At 39.4% G+C, this 18299-nt stretch overlaps 1 protein-coding gene across 1 annotated transcript in view; it reads left to right on the plus strand.

The window, feature by feature from the left end:
- The window catches only part of DNAJC3 (DnaJ heat shock protein family (Hsp40) member C3), a 46245-nt gene that overhangs the window by 17748 nt on the left and 10198 nt on the right, over positions 1 to 18299 (plus strand). Inside the window, exons 3-9 of the mRNA XM_053916411.1 lie at positions 1073 to 1197; positions 4239 to 4313; positions 7841 to 7993; positions 10158 to 10339; positions 10804 to 10923; positions 13763 to 13868; positions 13974 to 14094. Of these exons, the coding sequence (XP_053772386.1) occupies positions 1073 to 1197; positions 4239 to 4313; positions 7841 to 7993; positions 10158 to 10339; positions 10804 to 10923; positions 13763 to 13868; positions 13974 to 14094 (882 nt within the window). The remainder of the gene's footprint in view (positions 1 to 1072; positions 1198 to 4238; positions 4314 to 7840; positions 7994 to 10157; positions 10340 to 10803; positions 10924 to 13762; positions 13869 to 13973; positions 14095 to 18299) is intronic.

Genomic DNA, 18299 nt, shown 5'->3' on the forward strand with positions numbered 1-18299 from the left:
CACGTCTTTCCCTGAACCACTGCATGGAAGCTGAGAACAGCACACCCCAGATCCTGAAGGAGAGGGCTGCTGTGGAGGATAGCGACTCTGAAACCCACAGTGCACCTTCCAGAGGGGATGGAGACCTGTTTGCACAGCTGGCTTAAGAAGAGATTAGGAAACGGGGAACTTCTGGGCATGGTTTTTTGGCTTATAGCCGTTTTGGAGAGCCAGGGAAGTGCTGGGTTTTGTGGGGGAACAGGGCTCCAAGCAGGAATGCTCTTGCCCCCCAGGTTGGAATCCTGTTAATAAAAACCTGTTCCCTTCACCACTAATTGCTGGGTCCTGTGTGGAGGTGTCACGTGGCCGAGCGCTGGTTTGGTCAGTACACTGTCCTGCCGTGTGTATTTCCATACTGTCCTGTTGTTCAGATGGTAGGACTTGCAGGGGTAGAACTTTCCATGGTAACTTTTGTATGATGGACATCTATGTGCATAGATACATTTTTTAAAGATGCATGGGTAGATTTGGTCAAGATCATTTTGAACATTCTTGATATCTATGTATTTCAAAGTTGCTCTTTGGAAGGATTGTTTAGCAGCATGAGGTTTGCTTCTAATTGAGTTTACTCCTTCCCCACTTTGTAGGTGCTGAGCAGAGTGGAATTAGCTCAAAACTCTTTCTCATCCATCCGCTTTCCTTTGTTAAATATTTTTAACTTCTCTAGTCTTTGCTCTTTAGACTCACTCTCATTTCCAGCCATCTTCTTTGTCTAAGGTTTGCACCTTTATTTCCTCACTGCTATTTTTGTTGGTTAGGCTCTGTTTCATATTTTTCTATTTTTTGACAACTCTTTAAAAATGTAAAAAATATTCTTTACTTGAAGTTTGTGGGTTGGATTTGGCTCAGAGGCCAGTTTGCTGACCCCTGTTCTGGATTTATTTGCAGTGATCTTGTTAGGCAGCACGACTTACTGTTGAGGAAGAACTTCTTAATTAGCCTTTCTTAATAGAATAGCACACTCTAATATTATTCAGGTGATTGGGTTTTTAAAATAACCTACCGAGAGCTAATATTTATTATTTAATTTCAGATGGTGACCCAGACAACTATGTGGCTTACTACCGGAGAGCTACTGTCTTTTTGGCTATGGGCAAATCAAAAGCAGCACTTCCTGATTTAACTAAAGTGATTGAATTGAAGATGGATTTCACTGCGGTAAGTGCATCTAAACTTTCTTCAAAGGAGAATTTACGGGAACTTTGAAGAGGTCATTTGTTTCTCATGGTGACGACTGGTACGCTGGGCATACATAGCTGGAGGATGTGAAAGCCAGCCACCATGGTGTGGTGGACTGGGCAACACGTGACCTCTGAAGTCCTTGGCATGAGAGGTCTGTATGAAGGAGGAACAGTGGGTGCATTAGATAATTTTTAGAATCTTAATGGTGAATGGTGATGTTCATTTGTCTTTTAGAAAGACCTCTGTGTAGAGGTTGGAGTGTAGGGCAAGAAGTAAGGCTGATAAATAAGTTGACTAAGTGGCTGTTAAATTAAGAGGCTGTCCAGTAACTAACAACAGTTGTAACTAACAACAATTAGTCTGTAGCCCAAACAAGAAAGAAAAGGGGGTAACTCAGCTAAGCAGTGGTTTGTGGTGAGGATACTGCTAGCTTCAACAGAATTCTCCCCTGAAACCAACATGTAGGCTTCATAAGTGGAGGGTTGGTAGGTCAGTGTAACGGCTTAAAATAACAGGACCAATTAGATGGTTTCAAAATTAATTTAACTCATTTATTGATTATATCCTGCCATATTCCAAAAAGAATTTGAGATAACTAATTAGATATGGGTGAATGTTTGGTTTGAAATATTACTATTATTTCAAGATGGAATTCCCAAGTATCTAATTTTCTTTATTACTTTACAGAGCTAAGCACAACCTTTCACAAAGGTTAAATAGCTCATTATCCTAGTATTATAGTAGCTATTAGCTGGTTGAAGTAGCTTTAGTATTGCTTTTTATGTGTCTTGATGCACTCAACAGAGGACTAGGGAAATTTTATGAATTATAAAATAATGTATAAGTTGTAGTGGAATATCTATGTGGTTTCTCTCTTTAAATGCTTTGTAAATTTTTCAATTACAGCTGATGTACAATATTATATTACGTATTATATTAGTTTCAGGTGCACAGCATAGTCATGGGACATTTATATTCCTTACACAGGGTTCACCCCAATAAGTCTGGTACCCATCTGATACCTTACTTGGTTGTTACAGTATTATTTACTCTATTCCCTATGCTATACCCCATGATTTTATAACTGGCAATTTCTACTTCTTAATCCCTTTCACCTTTTCACCCTTCCCCTGAACACCCTCCCATCTGGCAGCCATGAATTTGTTCTCTGTATCTATGCGTTTGTTTTGTTTGTTTTGTTTTTTTAGATTCCCCTATCAGTGAAATCAAATAGTATTTGTCTTTTTCTGACTTTTTCCACTTAACATGATACCCTCTAGGTCCACTGAGGTTGTCACAGATGGCAGTATTTCATTCTTTTTTATGGCGGAGTAATACTCCAATGCATATATAAATAAGTACCAATCTTCTTTGTCTATTCATCCATCAGTGGACACTTACGCTGCTTCCATATCTTGGCTATTGTAAATAATGATGCAATGAATGTAGGGGTGCATGTATTTTCAAAATAGTGTTTTGGATTTCTTCAGATAAACACTAAATGTGGAATTGCTGGGTCATATGGTAGTTGTCTTTATACTGTTTTCCATAGCGGATGCACCATTTTACTATCCCACCAACAGTGCACGAGGGTTTCCTTCTTTTCACGTCCTCACTATCACTTGCTTATTGATTTATGGATGACGGCCATTCTGACAGGTGTGAGGTGCTATCTCATTGGGATTTTAATTTGTGTTTCCTGATGATTAATGATGTTGAGCATCTTTTCGTATGGTTGACCATCTGTATATCCTTTTTGGAGAAGTTGTTTGAGTTCCTTACGTATTTTGGATATAAATCTCTTAGAATATCTCCCCTTCAGTAGGTTGTTTTATATTTTGATGATGGTTTCCTTTGCTGTGCAGAAGCTTTTAAGTTCGATGTAGTTCCATTTGTTTATTGTTTTCTTTTCTCTTGCTTGAGGAGACATACCCAAAAAATTATTGCTAAGAGCGATGTCAGTTTACTGCCTATGTTTTCTTGTAGGAGTTTTATGGTTTTGGGTCTTAAATCCATCTCATGTATTTTACTGAATAAGGAACGTGGAAGACAGAAGGGTTGTATGGTTGCTCACCATTGATGCGCCTGCTGAAAACACACGGGCTCACAGGCGGGCATTTTGGGGCCATGATGGGATGCAGAACACAAAGCACAGTGCCCAAAACATCAGCAACACTGCACACTGCAGGGTACTGGTGGTTTACCCTCTCGATTGTCGGCTAGCTGGGAGCAGCAGCTCATTGCTGCTCCTCCGAATCACGGGAGAGTATTGTACCACGTGTTGCTATCCTGGGAAAAGATCAAAATTCAGAAATCAAAGTGCAGTTTCGAATAATGCGTATCACTTTTGCACCATTGCAGAGTTGAAAAATTGTAAGTTGAACCGTCATAAGTTGGTCACGATCCATATATTCTCAGGGTCGTGGAAGTATCACTGCTGTCTAGTTCCAGCACATTTTTTACTCAAAAAGAAACCCTGTACTCATTAAGAGCCCTTCCCATATTTTCTCTAGCCCCTGGCAACCACTTATTTTTCTCTGGGTTTTATATATTTCACATAAGTGAAGTCATAAAATATGTGGCCTCTTGTGTCTTTTTTTCACTCTTCAAGGTTCCTGCTGTACCATGTTTCAGCACTTCATTCCTCTTTATGGCTGGACAGTGATCCCACTTCGCGGACACATCACGTGTGCTAATTGAGTTATCAGTTGACGGCAGTTTGGGTTGTTTGTTTCCGCTTTCTTGCTCTTGCCCTGAACATTCACATACAAGATTTTGTGTGGACACGTTTTCAAGTTTTTTGGGTATAGCAAAAAGTCTTTTTAAGGAAGTATACTTTATCAAAAATTATACATATTCATTGATTCCAGGAAGTATTCTTAAAGTGCCAAGTCAAATAAGCATTGGAAAATAAAGATTTCATTTAATACTTCATTAGCTTAGTTTTATTCTTTGTGTTTAAAAAAATTTAGAAATGCATTGTTCTCAGAACATCCTTTTTTTTTTTCTTGTCCTAGGCGAGATTACAGAGAGGTCACTTATTACTGAAACAAGGAAAACTTGATGAAGCAGAAGATGATTTTAAAAAAGTGGTAAGTTCAATTTGTATTTGGTTCTGTGAACATGTTGTTCTGAGTGAACATATTAGATTTGTATTTTATAGGAAGACATTTTATTAAAAGATTTTTTATTTAGTTTTAGAGAGAGGAGAAAGGAGGGAGAAGGGGAGGAAGAGAAACATCGATGTGTGAGAGATACATGATCGATTGCCTCTTGCACGCCCCCAACTGGGGACCTGGCCTGCAACCCAGGCATGTGGCCTGACTGGGAATCGAACCAGTGACCTTTCGGTTCACAGGATGGCTCTCAATCCACTGAGCCACACCAGCCACAGCGGAAGATATTTAATAATAATTTTATAGCTAAAAGGGAAAAATCACTTCATTTGTGTATGTAAGAATCACAGTTCCTAAATTAATATTTAGTGGCTGCCATCAAAGAACCATTTTAATAGATGGTAGGTACAGTCTGTGGAATAAATATATAATCCTAACTCAATTTACATAGTGCACTGTCTCTGTTTTGTCTTTTATGAGAAGTTAGAGATAGATGTCAGCTGAGCAAGTCTCTAGTCCTCAGGGTGTAGGTAGTATTATCCTTTTGATTGGTGAAGAAAATGTCGATAATACATAGATAATAAGTGTTAAAGGCAGGATTTGGGTTTAGCCTTTTTCCATTTAGACTTTATTTTAAAGCATTAATAATGTAAAATCTCTTTCAAAATATTCACAACCTGGCTTTTGAGAGACAGTAAAACTATTTCTTTAGTCATCTATTTCTGCGTAACAAATTGCCCAAAGTTAGCAGCTTACAGCAACACGCATTTATGATCTTACAGTTTGTGGGGTCAGGAACCTGGGCAGGTGTAGCTGGACCCTTTGCTCCAGGGTCTCCCACAGGCCACAGTCGAGGTGTCAGACAGGGCTGCAGTGTAATCTGGAGGTTCGGCAGGGGAGGAACTGCTTCCAGACTCACTTGGGTGTTGGCAGGAGTTAGTTCCTCCCGAGCTGTTAGACTGAGGCCTCATTTTTTTGAACTGTTGGCCAGAGTCTCCCTTTGGTTCCCTCTTATGTGGACCTCCCCATGAAGCATCTCACTGCATGGGAGCTTGAGTCAGTAGAGTGGACAAGTGAGGAGGTAAAGGTTGACAGAGAGGAGGGGAAGGAGGGGGAAGATACCAATCTCTCAAGATGGAAGTCACAGTGTTTTGTACCCAGTTAAGGAAGCAATGTCCTTTCACCTTTGTCATATTCTGTTTGTTAAAAGGAGTTACAGTTTCTTCCCATACTCAAGGGGAGGGGATCATACAAAGGCATGAATTCCAGGAGGTGGGGATCATTTGGGCCATCTTAGAAGTCTTCCCTCTACAACTACCAATCCACTGTTTTCATTTGAGGTCTCAGAAATGGGGGTTTATTTAGAGCAGATGAGTGAATGGCTTGCCTCTCTCCCCCGGCCCTCATCCCATAGCTATTAGGGTTTTGATCTGAAAGCTCAGTGACCACAGTAAATGGTAAGAAATAAGAAATAAACTATTGTCATGGTTAGAGGTTTGGCTGGAAGGGTCAGAAATGTAAAACGGTAAAGAAGAGCAGAGACATCAAGGAACACGGAACAAGGCTGGAGGGAAACACCAGCAGGGTCCAACCCCTACATGTGAACGCCCTGGAACTTAAGAGGGCAGCTGGGAGGAGTCCGCAGCCTTGTAGTGAGAGTGAAAACCTTCATCTCACTTAACCCTCTTGTAAACGCTCCAGGTTGTCAGTCAGTCTTTATCTTGTTTCTCCCATTCCTTTACCTCCTGAGAAGGATCCCTTCCCTCCCTTCCTAGCTGCCTCCCAGTCTCAAAGAGGCCCAGGTGACCTGCACTCACCCCCTTTCCTGCTCCCATTGTCTGAGCGTGGAGTGAGGCCTAGCCACCATCCTCAGCCTCGAGGGCTGTCCGCTCCCTCACCCTCCAACAAGAAAAACCGTGTGGCAGAGAAGGGTCGCTCACGTTTCAAAGAAGATGCGCATTCCATCCGAAGAGGCAGTCCCTAATTCATTACAGCACACTCTGTCCAAAAGGGAGCGCTGGTGTACATACAGAAAACCAGTTGTCAGTAAACTTCTACTTTTACTGAAAGCAGACTGCAGCCCACACACATTCGCACTCCTTCCACTGCGGTCTGCCAGAGGTACCCAAGACCAGCCCAAAGATGATGAAACAGTCACAGACAAGCATTCCATGGCCCTAACACAACTCCCTTTCGCTGGGTAACTCAGTCATGCAGGGATAGTCCACCCCGTGAGCAAGCTGAGGTGACCAAGTCCCTCCTACCTACCTGGGACTACTTAGACTTGTCTGTTCCTTCAAAAGCCAGGGGTCGTACAGACAAACAGGATACCCAGGGTATCCTAAAAACAAATGGAGAACTGCAGAGCCCCTACCAAGTGATGGTAATCTTAAGGTGTTTCATCTGGAGTGCTTTCCCCTACCAGGTGGATATATGGGGTGTTTTAAAAACATGAATCTACTTAAAGGGGAAGCAGTACGATCGGTCAATTTAAAGAGATATTTCTAGAAATAATCTACTATTGTCTGTACCACACCCAAAATTGAAAATTATCAACTACAATTCCCATCTTAATAAGAATATTAGATTTCAGGAATTATTATCTATAAACCGTAATCCTAAAGAAAAAGTTCCAAAAAAAAAAAAGCCAGTAGCTTTTAATAGAGGCACTCAATTTTCTGAGCCATTGCGCTTACTTTTTTCCACCTGGAGGGAGGCACCGCCTGAGTCACTGTGCACGCAACCAGGCCGGGGTGGGGGCGAGCTATGAGTAGGCACAGGTCTCACTGGGGCGACAGAAACTGTCGAAAACTGTGATGATGGTTGTGTAAGTTTGTTAAAAATCATAGAACCGCACACTCAAAATGAGTGCATTTTTGGTGTATAAATTATACTTAATGTTAAAAAGACAAACTATAAATCTCTTAAAACCATATCATAAGCCTTTAAAATAATGGTATTACTCTCATTTTTCCCTGTAAATTCTTCCTTCCTTATTATACTGTAGCCCCTCTGACATCAAATCATTTTCTGTCTTATAACCTCTAAAAAATCCTTTTTCAGTTTCCCTGTGTTTTTCATTATTCTGGTAAAATTATTTTATACTTAAAATACTTAGAAATATAACTAGAAGGCAAAGTACATAAAGCCCAAGTTATTTTCTTTAGAGTTACACGTAAGAAGTTGAGAAAGGTGCTGTCCTTCTCACTTCGTTCTTCTCTACCCTTCACATCCCTAAACACGTGCGCTTTCCTGTAAGCGTGGGACAGGTCTTCAGATTGCAGCTGCACTGCTCCCTCCTGCGGCCCGTGATGGCGGAAGGTGCCTTTGCTGTTGTTTCCCACAGTGGTAGCACCAGGAGCAAATCAATGGACAAGCCCAGTTTTGCCTGTGTCTCCACCCTTTTCTCCCAATGAACTTAATTATTGGGAATGGTCAGATCACTGTGTATATTATGAGTATTAGTGTTAAGAGACTGAAAACCCTGTTTATTATTCTTATAGCTCAAATCTAATCCAAGTGAAAATGAAGAAAAGGAAGCCCAATCCCAACTTATAAAATCTGAGGAAATGCAGCGTTTGCGTGCACATGCCCTTGATGCTTTTGAAAACTCAGATTATATTGCTGCTATAACCTTCCTGGATAAGATTTTAGAGGTGAGTTTACCAGATACTGCAACTGACAAGCCTAATATATACTGCTTTTTTACGATAAGGCATGATTATACACTTTGATATGTTATGTACCACAGGAAACCTAGATAGGATAAAATCAGACTGGTCCTAGTCTTTTAGCTCTTAGGTGAAAAGATGGTGTTTATCTAGAACAAAATTTGGAACTGACGTTTTCAGTAAATGTAATATATGTGCTGTGGAATGGGAGTTACATATTTTTACACATTGCTTGCTTTGGTAGTTCTGTTTGATTTTACATTTTTTGGGGGGTGTAGAAAACTCTAGAGATTAAATAATGGGGTAGAAGATGAAAGCTGGTTAAGAAAAAGGAAAAACAGTGTCTTGGGAGAACAGAGGAGTGTTTGTTTAGAGTAGAAGGTGTCGTGGGAAGGCAGGTAAAGAGCTGCTGGGACCCAGGCGGTTCTAGGTTGGGAAAGCAGTCTGCGGTTGCCTCGCCTTGAAGGCCTTAGTGACAAGTGGTTTCAGAAGGAAGTCTACTACAGTTCAAATGAAAGCCATCATCATTCAGTTTTATTCATCATTCTCACAGCACTTTCATACATAGTTTCCTTTAATCTTGGCAGTAAACTCGTGATGTGTGTAGAATGGGCACTTTGATAATTTTCAGAGGAAATTGTGATGTGACCCAGTGGAATTCACATTTTACTAAATTATTTTGTAAATGCTTTGTTAAGGAAAAATAGTTACAATTTTTAGCTTGCAGCATTTAGACTATTCATTTTGACCTAACTTATTGTCCATTATATTTATGTCCAATATTGATTTTGACCTTTTAATATATATGTGAGAAGTTGACATGAATCCAGAACAACTCTAAGAAACGAGTTTTCATACTTCCACAGGCCTCATTGGTGAGCTTTTTGGTTTACGTTTTGAGGAATACCTGTGCATTTATTAAACATTGTAAACTTTTCAATAAAGTGGAGATGATGAAGCCTCAACCTTCTCACATTGTTTTCCCCTTTTTTCTTTTTGTGATACGAAGGTTTAATTTCAAGGAGATGACATTTACTAAAGAGAATTTCTTTAGTTATTAGTAGAGTAAAAATATTTTGCAAATTGAGAACCTAGATTTTATTTTTTGATACTAGAAATTAGAATTGTTAAGTACAAAAGTCCGATTGTACTTAATATTCTCTTCAAACTCAAAGATGCTTCACTGAGAACAGCCTTCTGACAGTAAATGCCACGTGTCCTTATTTTTAAAGTTTTAGTTATATAATTGAAAGAGGTAGGAAAGGGTTTTGTTGGTATATATATCCCTTCCCCTTTAGAATTTATTTACAGTATTCATGGAGGAATTATTTTATTACATCTAATTATTTTTGTCACATCTATTTTATCAGATTTTTAAATACTATTTACCGTATAAAAACAGTATGGAATTTCCTCAAAAAACTAAAAATGGAACTGCCTTTTGACCCAGTAATTCCACTGCTAGGATTATATCCTAAGAACCCTGAAACACCAATCCTAAAGAACCTATGCACCCCAATGTTCATAGCAGCATAATTTACTATAGCCAAGTGCTGGAAGCAACCTAAGTGCCCATCAGCAAATGAGTGGATCAAAAAACTATGGTACATTTACACAATGGAATTCTATGCAGCAGAAAGAAGGAGCTCCTACCCTTTGCGATAGCATGGATGGAACTGGAGAGCATTATGCTAAGTGAAATAAGCCAGGCAGCGATGATCAAACACCATCTGATCTCACCTTTAACAGGAACCTAATCAACAAAATGAACAAGCACACAAAATAGAACCAGAGATACTGAAATTGAGAACAGGCTGACAGTGACCAGAGGGGAGAGGAGAGGGGGTTATAGGGGAAAAGGGAGAAGGGTTTGCAGGAACAATTATAAAGGACACATGGACAATAACAAGGGGGTGGTGGAAATGGGAGGGAGGTGGGGAGGGCTGGAGTGGTGGGGGAAGGGTGGGGGGAAAAGGCAGAAAACTACTTGAACAACAATTAAAAAAATGCTATTTACCATATAGAAGTTACCACACTAACTGAGGATGTTTTGTGTTGATAAATAAGTAGGTGAAATATGTGAGATGCAAGTATACATGTGCATAATTTACTGTTTCTTTCTTAAAGTCTAGTTCTTTTGTTTTTCAAGGTCTGTGTTTGGGATGCCGAGCTGCGGGAACTTCGAGCTGAATGTTTTATAAAAGAAGGGGAACCTAGGAAAGCGATAAGTGACTTAAAAGCTGCATCAAAATTGAAGAATGACAATACCGAGGCTTTTTATAAAATCAGCACACTGTACTATCAACTTGGAGACCACGAACTGTCCCTCAGGTCAGTTCTAGTGACACACGTCTCATCTTTTTATTGTGGCACTAAGATAATAATCCCATTTTATTTTTAATTTTAAAGTAATAAAATTGTGGTTAAGACCTTTTGTTTTTTATTATCTGTTTATATATTTTGTGTTTATATCCTATTGTCTATTTATACATTTTAAGTTATTTTACTTCTATACAATTTTCATGAGTTATGCATATTAAAGATCGATATTATATTTGTAGAAGCAACATGAAGCATTTAATGTGTAACTCTATTTAAATCATTTAATTTGAATTAGTAAGTGTGGGCATGGTACAATACCAAATGTAAATATATGGTAAAATATTAAACCCCAGTATGTTTTCATCATTACAAACAAAAAATAATACTTTTTATTTAATATGTATTTAATTTGGAAAAGTACTCATTGATTTTTTTGACTTGGAATATTTTCCTCTTTTTAAACACATGAACAGTGAAGTTCGTGAATGTCTTAAACTTGACCAGGATCATAAAAGGTGTTTCGCACACTACAAACAAGTAAAGAAACTCAATAAGCTGATCGAGTCAGCGGAAGAGCTCATCAGAGAGGGCAGGTAAGAATATGCTTGTCCAGGCTAGCTAGCATTCCCTCATCAACTGCTTGCTGTTACTCGTAGCAGTGGAGGATGGAGTATCGTAGATAGCACTTAATATAACTACCACAACTGCACATTGTAAAAACAAGCCACAGTATAGATAATAGTAGCTGCATAGTCTTCTTACCAGACTTATTTCTGTTTCACCAGATGTTTATTGAGTGTCTCCTTTGTCAGGTACTGACTGCGTACCGGGGTTGCAGAAATGCATGACTATGGTTTTTGGTCTTAAGAGGCTTACAGCGTAGTGAGGGAGACAGACGTATAAATTGGTTAGTAAAAGGTAATGTGGTCTGTAGAGCGATGGAGATATGTAAGAGTATACAGAGATTCCTCTGCCGTGTAGGATTCGGAGTTAACAGTTCTTTTGTTACAGCCCCTAAGAAATACTGTACTTCTTTCTGGCCTCCATGATTCCTGCAGAGAAATACATTGTCAGTTTTAATTGTTTGCTCCTAAAAATAAGTATTTTTCTCTGACTGCTTACAAGAATTGTTTTCCTTATCTTTAGTAAGTTTAAATATGTGTGTCTCTGCATTTTCTTATGTTTATCCTTTTGAGAGTTATTTAGTTTCTAGTATATGTAGGTTTATATCTTGTCAAATTTGGGAAGTTTCCAGCTGATAGATTTCAGAGTACTTTTTCAGCCCTTCCCTCTCTGTACTGGCTTCTTAGACCCTGGTTGATACAAATGTTAATTCTTTGTTTTAGCCCCACAGGCTCCTGGGCTTGTTCATTTTTGTCAGTTTATTTTCTCTCTGTTAAGGTTTGGTCCTTGTTCCAATTCACTGATTGTTTCCTGTCTCCTTCCGCCAGCTATTGAGCACATTCAGGGAGCTTGTTAATTTTGGTTTTTCTGTTCTTCAGTTCTAAAAATTCTGTTCGGTTATTCTTGTATGTCTACTTTTTCTTTGTTGAGAGTTTCTGTCTTTGTTGAGGCATTTTTGCTTGTTTAAGTGTGTTTGTCTTTGCTGCTTTTGTCATGCCGCTGTCAAGCTGTCAGGTATTTGTGACACGTCTGCCCTCTTGGTGCTGGAGTTTGTCTTACTCAGTTTGAGATCTGTCCCTTGGTATGATGAGTGGGTTTTAATGGAACCCTGGCCATTTTCATTTTATAAGAATGTTTTTATACATAAATCTTGTTTTGGCTGGGGTTTTTGGACATTGCTCCAGCAAAATGGTGTGGGGCAGGTGGAGGTAGAAGTTTCCTACTCAGCCTTCATCAGTGTTCGAGGTGCGAGGGGCTCCTTGGTACTGCTTGGTGCAGGTGAGAGTTTGGGGACTCGTTTTCAGCTGTGGCAGAAGGTCCTGGCTCCCTGCCTGGCCTTCTCAGACCCCACCTCATGTGGGTGCCCCCGTCACTGCAGCCCAAGCAGGAGAGAAGTCCAGGCTCTCCCGGGTAACCTGCTCACCGTGGTCGGCGTGGGGCCGTAATTTCCTCTGGAGTTTGGCTGGAGTCCAGCCATTATTGTCTAAAGCCTTCTGCCTTGCTGTGGCCTGTATGGCTTGGTTGGAGTGTCATCCCACAAACTGAAAGGTTGTGGGTTCCATCCTGGGATGGTTGGGAGGCACCCAGTCGATGTTTCTCACCTCAATATTTCTTTCCCTCTTTCTCTCTCTCCCATCCCCTCTGTCTAAAATCAGTAAGCTTGTCCTTGGTTGAGGATTCAAAAAAATAAAAGGTTTCTGTCTTGCTAAGCTGCCCTTTCCATGTCTTCTGGCTTGGGACAGAAGGCTTTTGGGGGGGGGGGGTGTGTACACGTGTGTGTACGTGTGTGCACCCATTGGCGTTTCTGGGTTGCTGGCTCCCTCAGGTCTAAGACTGGGGTATAGGAGGCAGAAAAGAAACGTAGGGAGCTTACCAAACTGTTTGCCCTCAGGTCCAGGTCTCTGGCTGGTCTGCCTTCTTTCCCTTCCTGAGTCTTCCCACATTTTAAAAAATATTTAATGTCTAGGATATTTATTTGTACCTAGCTAGACAAATTGGTAAAGTACATTTATCCCACCTTCCCAGAAGCAAGGTTTTTTTTTTTAGTATTTTTCTAATTGAACTCTAATTTGAGCTAATTGTCATTTCACATGTGGTTGTAAGAAGTAAAGCGAGGTCTCACATACTCTGTGCAGTTTCCTGCAGTTGTTCTACTATCGTGGAAAACACATTAGCATTTAAAATTGAAGACTGCAGCACTTGGGGAATAATGTGCCACGATATCTTTTAGTTTGGTATTACTGAGGAAAGTAACTTAGTGTATAACATGACTGTTACTTTTCAATAGTTTTTAAAATGCTGAAATAGGTTTTTTGTTGTTGTTGTTCCTAAGAGCTAGTATAGATAGGAATTTAAACAGGTTCCTTCTGCGAGGAAGTGTACTTAGTGGTGAACACTAACATTCATTATATAAAACAGCATGTATGTGATGGGCTCCATTATTTCATGAAAGTTTAGTGTCCAAAACATAAAACTTTATTTCTGTTTTGCTGAACATGCTCCATGGAAGTCAGACTTGAATGAGTTTTACTCAATGTCAAAATCATGAGCATTTTCTGTAAAGGAATTCATCAGGTGGCTTGATGGATACTCACAGGTATGCTCTGATTTATCATTTTCGGTGGTCACGTGTTTTATCTCCTAACTCTTAATTGCAGATAGTATGTTTCTTGCCACTGTAGCTTAGTAAGTTGGAAGCACGTGCTCATTCAGGTAAACTGATTAAGCAACATAAAGTGAAGAACAGAGGGTTTTTCCTCTGGCTTGGAAACAGAATTTGTTACTCATCCTGACTTACTCATTTGATAGATACACAGATGCAACCAGCAAATATGAGTCCGTCATGCAATTAGAGCCTGGTGTTACAGAATATACAATTCGTTCAAAAGAAAGGATTTGCCACTGCTTTTCTAAGGTAACAGTTGACCCATTCCCAGAAATCACTTCATTATTACTGGAAATGTAAAAACTGAACATAAGAAATGGAGACCAGAAACCACCTTCTCGCATTTACTTTTAGGACGCAAAGCCTGTTGAAGCTATTCGAGTGTGTTCTGAAGTTCTACAGGTGGAGCCCGACAATGTGAGCGCTCTGAAAGATCGGGCAGAGGCCTATTTAATAGAAGAAATGTACGACGAAGGTAAGTCTACAGGGAGTGGGCTCCTCAGTGTCTGAAAGCTGATGTGTACGAAAATTAGCATGTTTAAAATCCTGTTGTTTGGACCAAGTTTACCAGATACCAGGAAATGTTGATAATTTTAGAAAAATGGCAGGAACTTCATAGTTATTCTTCCTTAGTAGAACTTGAAAGGTATACCATCTAAGGAAAAAATTTTGTTGAAACCAGTTCAGTGGCACTTAAAAATAAAAATTTTAGTGCTTCTTTTAGACAAACTCAAAAAGTAACAAAATAGAAGATTTAAATTATTGATAATATCATCCAGTTGTAATCACTGTTAATTTTGAATTTATATCTTTCAGACTTTTTCTATACATACTATTTTTATTCTATATACTAGAATATACATATGCATATATGGTATACATTATACATACTGCATACATACTTATGTCATATATTCCTAAATACAAAATGTTCTGTGACCCCTAAGCAATTAGGGTAGTTGCTTATCCTATGCTATTCAAGTTGAAGTCACAGAAAGAGTTTTCCGTTAGATGTTGTAAGGACCGTGAATAATGGCAGTGACCTGTTTTTGCAAGGTAGCTAGGGCATATACAGTAATATACATGTTTTGAAAGCTAGACCTTTTTCATGTGACAACATGCTATCAACATTTAAGTGGGATAGTTTTTCAAAGAAGTAAACCTTATTGCCCTTATTGCAAAGTTTTCATTTCAAATCAGGTACATCATTTTAAATTGAAAACATATTTTTCTGGTGAAACTCAATTTGTGGTACTCTTATTTGCTTTTTCAATTAGGTACTGAATATTTAATAAGAGTATGGCCATTAAAATATTATATTTTAATGTCATGCAAAAATAGGCGTAAGTGTAATCATGGATAAAATTTTAAATGCAGTAAGAATGCATCTATAACATAATAAAACCTATTTTAAAAAGGAGGTAACTACACTTTTAATTAAGGTGTATTATGGTACACTTTATGGTACTTTTTTTTTAAGGCAAACTGATCATTCACTTTTTTTCTGCTTTTCACAATTTGGAAAGAATCTTGCCCCTAAGTGGTTTCCTGGGAGTGACAGTAACTCTGGTCATTACTATTTGTGGGGCATTTTTATAGTATAGTCTTTGAAGTCTGATTGAGGCTTGAAACATATGCAATCAGTATGATAAGCTTTAATATTCATGAAAACGCTTCAATAAAGCAGGTAATCTGCATGGAGGAGCCCGCAGATTACCTGTTCTTTTCACCTTCGAGCTACTGTGCCTGCTCGGTGAGATGGACATGCTCGCCATGGGCCTTCCCTTAGCTTTGGGAGCACTCCATCGAAGGCGCCGTTGTCTGTCATCTGTATGCAAACCCTCGGCTCTAGCTGTGAAATCAGAGACGCCGCAAAACAAAAAAAAACTTAGCTGTTAAAAAAGGTTAAATCTTGTAGGCTGCTGAATATAATTGGAATGATGCCTTTGTGAATGTCAAATTGACTTTTTTAAGGAAAACTTCACAGCTTAACTGAAGAAAAGATGCTGAATACTAATTTAATAGATGTCTTTGAAGTGTTTTTTCCTTTAAAAATTTCTTTTAAATAGGAGTTTATTCTTCGTCTTTGGGAGGAGGGCTTAGATTATACACTGGGAATATTTCTGAATGAATGGTTCTACAGAGTAAAATGGTTGGTTGAGTCACAAGTATGGAAATTAAGCAACGTCCTGGAGTGAGAATGGGTTGCTAGGTCTTTAAATTTGGGGGCTAGAGAGGAAGGAAGCCTGTGTAGTTGAAACTGAGAGGTAGGACTTGACTTGTTTGGATTTGAATCAGAGGTTTAGTAAATGATGTAATAATCATACTCAACTAGACTAAATAATAATATGTTGAAATCCTGAGTTAAACTCTAAAGGCTTTCCATATTGTTACTCCTTTTACCTTTTTAAAAATCGGCAGTGTAAAGTGATAGTAGGTATGTGATGAATAAAGAAAAATATGCTTAGATTAGGGTGCATCATGGAACATGGAGGTTTATTGGTTTGGGGCATACAGTAGGATTGTTCGGGAAGATACTAGGGGATTCCACTCCCAGAAGCAAGCAGAGAGTGAGATGGTTGTGCGGGGGTGCCGCTGAGGCGGCTCTTCAGCCCTATGATTCCTTTTAATAGTTTTTGGGAGGAGCAAACTGACACTGAAGCAATACTGAACAGTTGGCAGAGTTCCTTTGAACACAGGGTGATTCAAGTGTCCTTATGACGTAAGCAGTTATATTGGCTAGAACTTATGGTACGTGGGGACCCGTGTCTGTGTTACTGATACATCTTTGGCACTCGGGCCTGGCTCGTAGGCAGGCACGCATGTATTTGCTGAGTGAACGAATGTCGTCAGACAATAAGGGCATAGTGAAAAGAGTATGGAATTTAGAATTAGTCCTGATTTGAGGCTGGTTTTGCCATTTATTTTTAATTGTGGTGAAATATACATAAAGGGTATTTAAGTATATTCACACTGCTGTGCAACCCATCTCCAGGGCTTTCATCTTGCAAAACTGAATTCCATGCCTACCAAACTCGGTACCCAGGAAACTTCTGCCTTTCCCCCTTTCTCCCACCTCCCAGGCCCTGGCAGCCACCACTTTGTCTTCTGTGTCTATGAAGCTGACGACTCTACGTAGGTCTTAGAAGTGGAGCGATACAGAATGGTTTTTTTTGTGGCTGGCTTATGTCACTCAGCGTAATGTCCTCAAGGTTCATCCATGCTGTTGTTTGTGTTGGGATTTCCTTCCTTTTTAAGGCTGAGGAGTATCCCACTGTGTGTGTGTGATTTGTCTGTGTGTGCCGAGTATCTGTTGATGGACACACTCCCACCTTTTGTCTGTCATGAGTAGAGCTCCGCTGAACACGAGCGTACAAATACCTACCTACGCAAGACTCTCCTTTAAATTCTCCTGGATTCGTATGCGGAAGTGGGGTTGCTGTGCCCTACTGTATTTCTGGTTTAGTAGTTTTTGAGGAGCCTCTACACTGACTTTTTATCATGATTCCCATTGGCAGCATTGCAAGGGTTCCAGTATTTCCACATCCTCGCCAACACATGGAGTTTTCCATTTTTGTTTTTTTTTTTCATACAGGCCATTCTTAAGAGTGTGAAGTGATACCTCATTGTGGTTTTGATTTGTGTTTCCCTCATGTTGATATTGGGCACCTTTTCATATACTTGTTGGCCATTTGTCTGTTGTCCTTGGAGTATGCCAGTTACTTCTGTGTGGTCTCAGTCAGCTTCGCCCATTACGCTTTACTCTCCCTGTCTGTAAGACAGGAATAGGAACAGATGTTGCTGTTGCCCAAGTACAGGCTAGTGGACGTGAGTGTTCTGAGCATGTTCAGGGGAGGCCAGGCCATAGTGTTCCGTAGGTTAGGATGTGACATGCATATCTGCTTATGACATTTTAAATTCACAGTGGGTTTATTGGGGTGTAACCCCACTGTAAGTGAGGAGCACCCGTATATGGAATTTTCTTCAGTTTGGTGACACTGCTATTATTCTAGAAAATGCAGTCATATATAATATTTGTGTTTATGCATAAATATGTATTCCCCATAGTATATATTATGTAAACAATTAAGTATAAAATGCATTGTGAACAAGGTTTATATTAAAACCCAGAGATCTTAAAAAACTATTTCATAAAAGGCACCCACACAAACATACCCTGAGTAAAACGATTCAGTTTGATAGGAATGATTCACATCCAATGTTATACATGAATCAAATTATGAGCCTTCTTAGTGCAATGTCAAGTACATTAAAATATTTTTGTAGTTTAAAAACAAATATAATGAGTTCTAATTTATAAAAAAGAGCATGTATCTCAGAATTGTGACAAATAAGATGTTGCTTAGAAAATGCTTAGTACAGGGTTGCGAGGACATTTTTAAGTAAATGGCTTCCTTTATGCTCATTTTCAGGACAGGAGTTTGGAACTTGCATTAACTTTTCTATACAAACAGTATCGTATGGGATACCGGGCTTCTAGGCGAACCCAGGACTGCTGCGTTAACGCTGTTTGACGCAGCTGTTATTTTAGTATTACAAGTAATGTCCGTAACTCCGAGGACAGGAGCCAAACAGTGCTTTTTCTGGATGAAGGGCCAGCCTGTGAAATAAAGGTTTTATTTAGATTTCTTCTTTAAGAGTTGCTGGTGAATTAAAACA

Source organism: Desmodus rotundus, chromosome 13 (assembly GCF_022682495.2).
Source record: "Desmodus rotundus isolate HL8 chromosome 13, HLdesRot8A.1, whole genome shotgun sequence".
NCBI lineage: Eukaryota > Metazoa > Chordata > Mammalia > Chiroptera > Phyllostomidae > Desmodus > Desmodus rotundus.